Source organism: Seriola lalandi, unplaced genomic scaffold (assembly GCF_002814215.2).
Source record: "Seriola lalandi dorsalis isolate HSWRI2012SDOR001 ecotype SW California unplaced genomic scaffold, Sedor1 jcf7180001979765, whole genome shotgun sequence".
Classification (NCBI taxonomy): Eukaryota; Metazoa; Chordata; class Actinopteri; order Carangiformes; family Carangidae; genus Seriola; species Seriola lalandi.
The window spans coordinates 1-823 of record NW_019450431.1 but is presented as its reverse complement, the minus strand read 5'-3'; the positions used below and the strand labels follow the sequence as shown (position 1 = coordinate 823).

Genomic DNA, 823 nt, shown 5'->3' with positions numbered 1-823 from the left:
GTAACACGTATGTACACACAGTAACACGTATGTACACACAGTAACACGTATGCAGAGACAGCAGCTGACCTTTGTTGGGCCTCCACAGTCGCTCCATGCCGTGTCTCATCAGGACGATTCGGGCGAGCTCGGTGAACGACTCTGTGATGTTGAAGTTACACAGCGGACTGACCTCGAAGAAGGTGACGCCCAGCTTCTCCGCGTACACCTGCGCCTGCTCCGTGGTCACCTGACGCTTGTAGGCCAGGTGGAGACGGTTCCCCACCAGGATCTTGGGCACCCCCGGGGCATGCTGGGTAAACAGGAAACAGGAAAAGTCACTAATGTGTGTTTTTCTCCTGACTGATTCAGAAAGGTGACCTCTGACCTCACTGACCTCATCTATCTCTTTGATCCACCTGTCAATTCCATCAAAGGACCAGCGGTTGGCGATGTCGTACACCAGAATAACTCCCTGAGGAGCAGAGGAGGAGGAGGAGGAGGGAGAGCAGACAAAAAAGGAGAAGAAATTACAGTTTACTATAATTTTTGAACAATGAAGTCACTTTGAAACAAAACAATGTCATCTGTCAAGTTTCCATCCAAATATATAGTATATAAAGAGACAAAATCACCACAAAGAGACACATTACCACCACAAGGAGACTAAAACCTCCACAAATGGACACAAGTTACAAAAAGATGCAAAACAACTACAATGCGACTCAAAATAACCTAAAAAAAGAGGAAAATTACAACAAAGAGACACAGAATGACAAAGACCTTTGTAAATGAAATTGAAGACCATTTTTATGAGGGAACTAAATCCAGTGCTTTTTAACAC

General features: G+C 45.1%; 1 protein-coding gene across 1 annotated transcript; it reads right to left on the bottom strand.

Annotated features, from left to right (window-relative positions):
• Positions 1-39: 39 nt before the first annotated feature.
• LOC111658520 (ras-related protein Rab-40B-like) lies at positions 40-454 on the bottom strand (the record flags this gene model as incomplete). The annotated part of the gene is made up of 2 exons (XM_023411087.2): positions 40-292; positions 377-454. Coding segments are annotated over 2 exons (331 nt in total), but the record flags the coding sequence as incomplete, so codon positions are not given.
• Between the last annotated feature and the right edge of the window lie 369 nt (positions 455-823).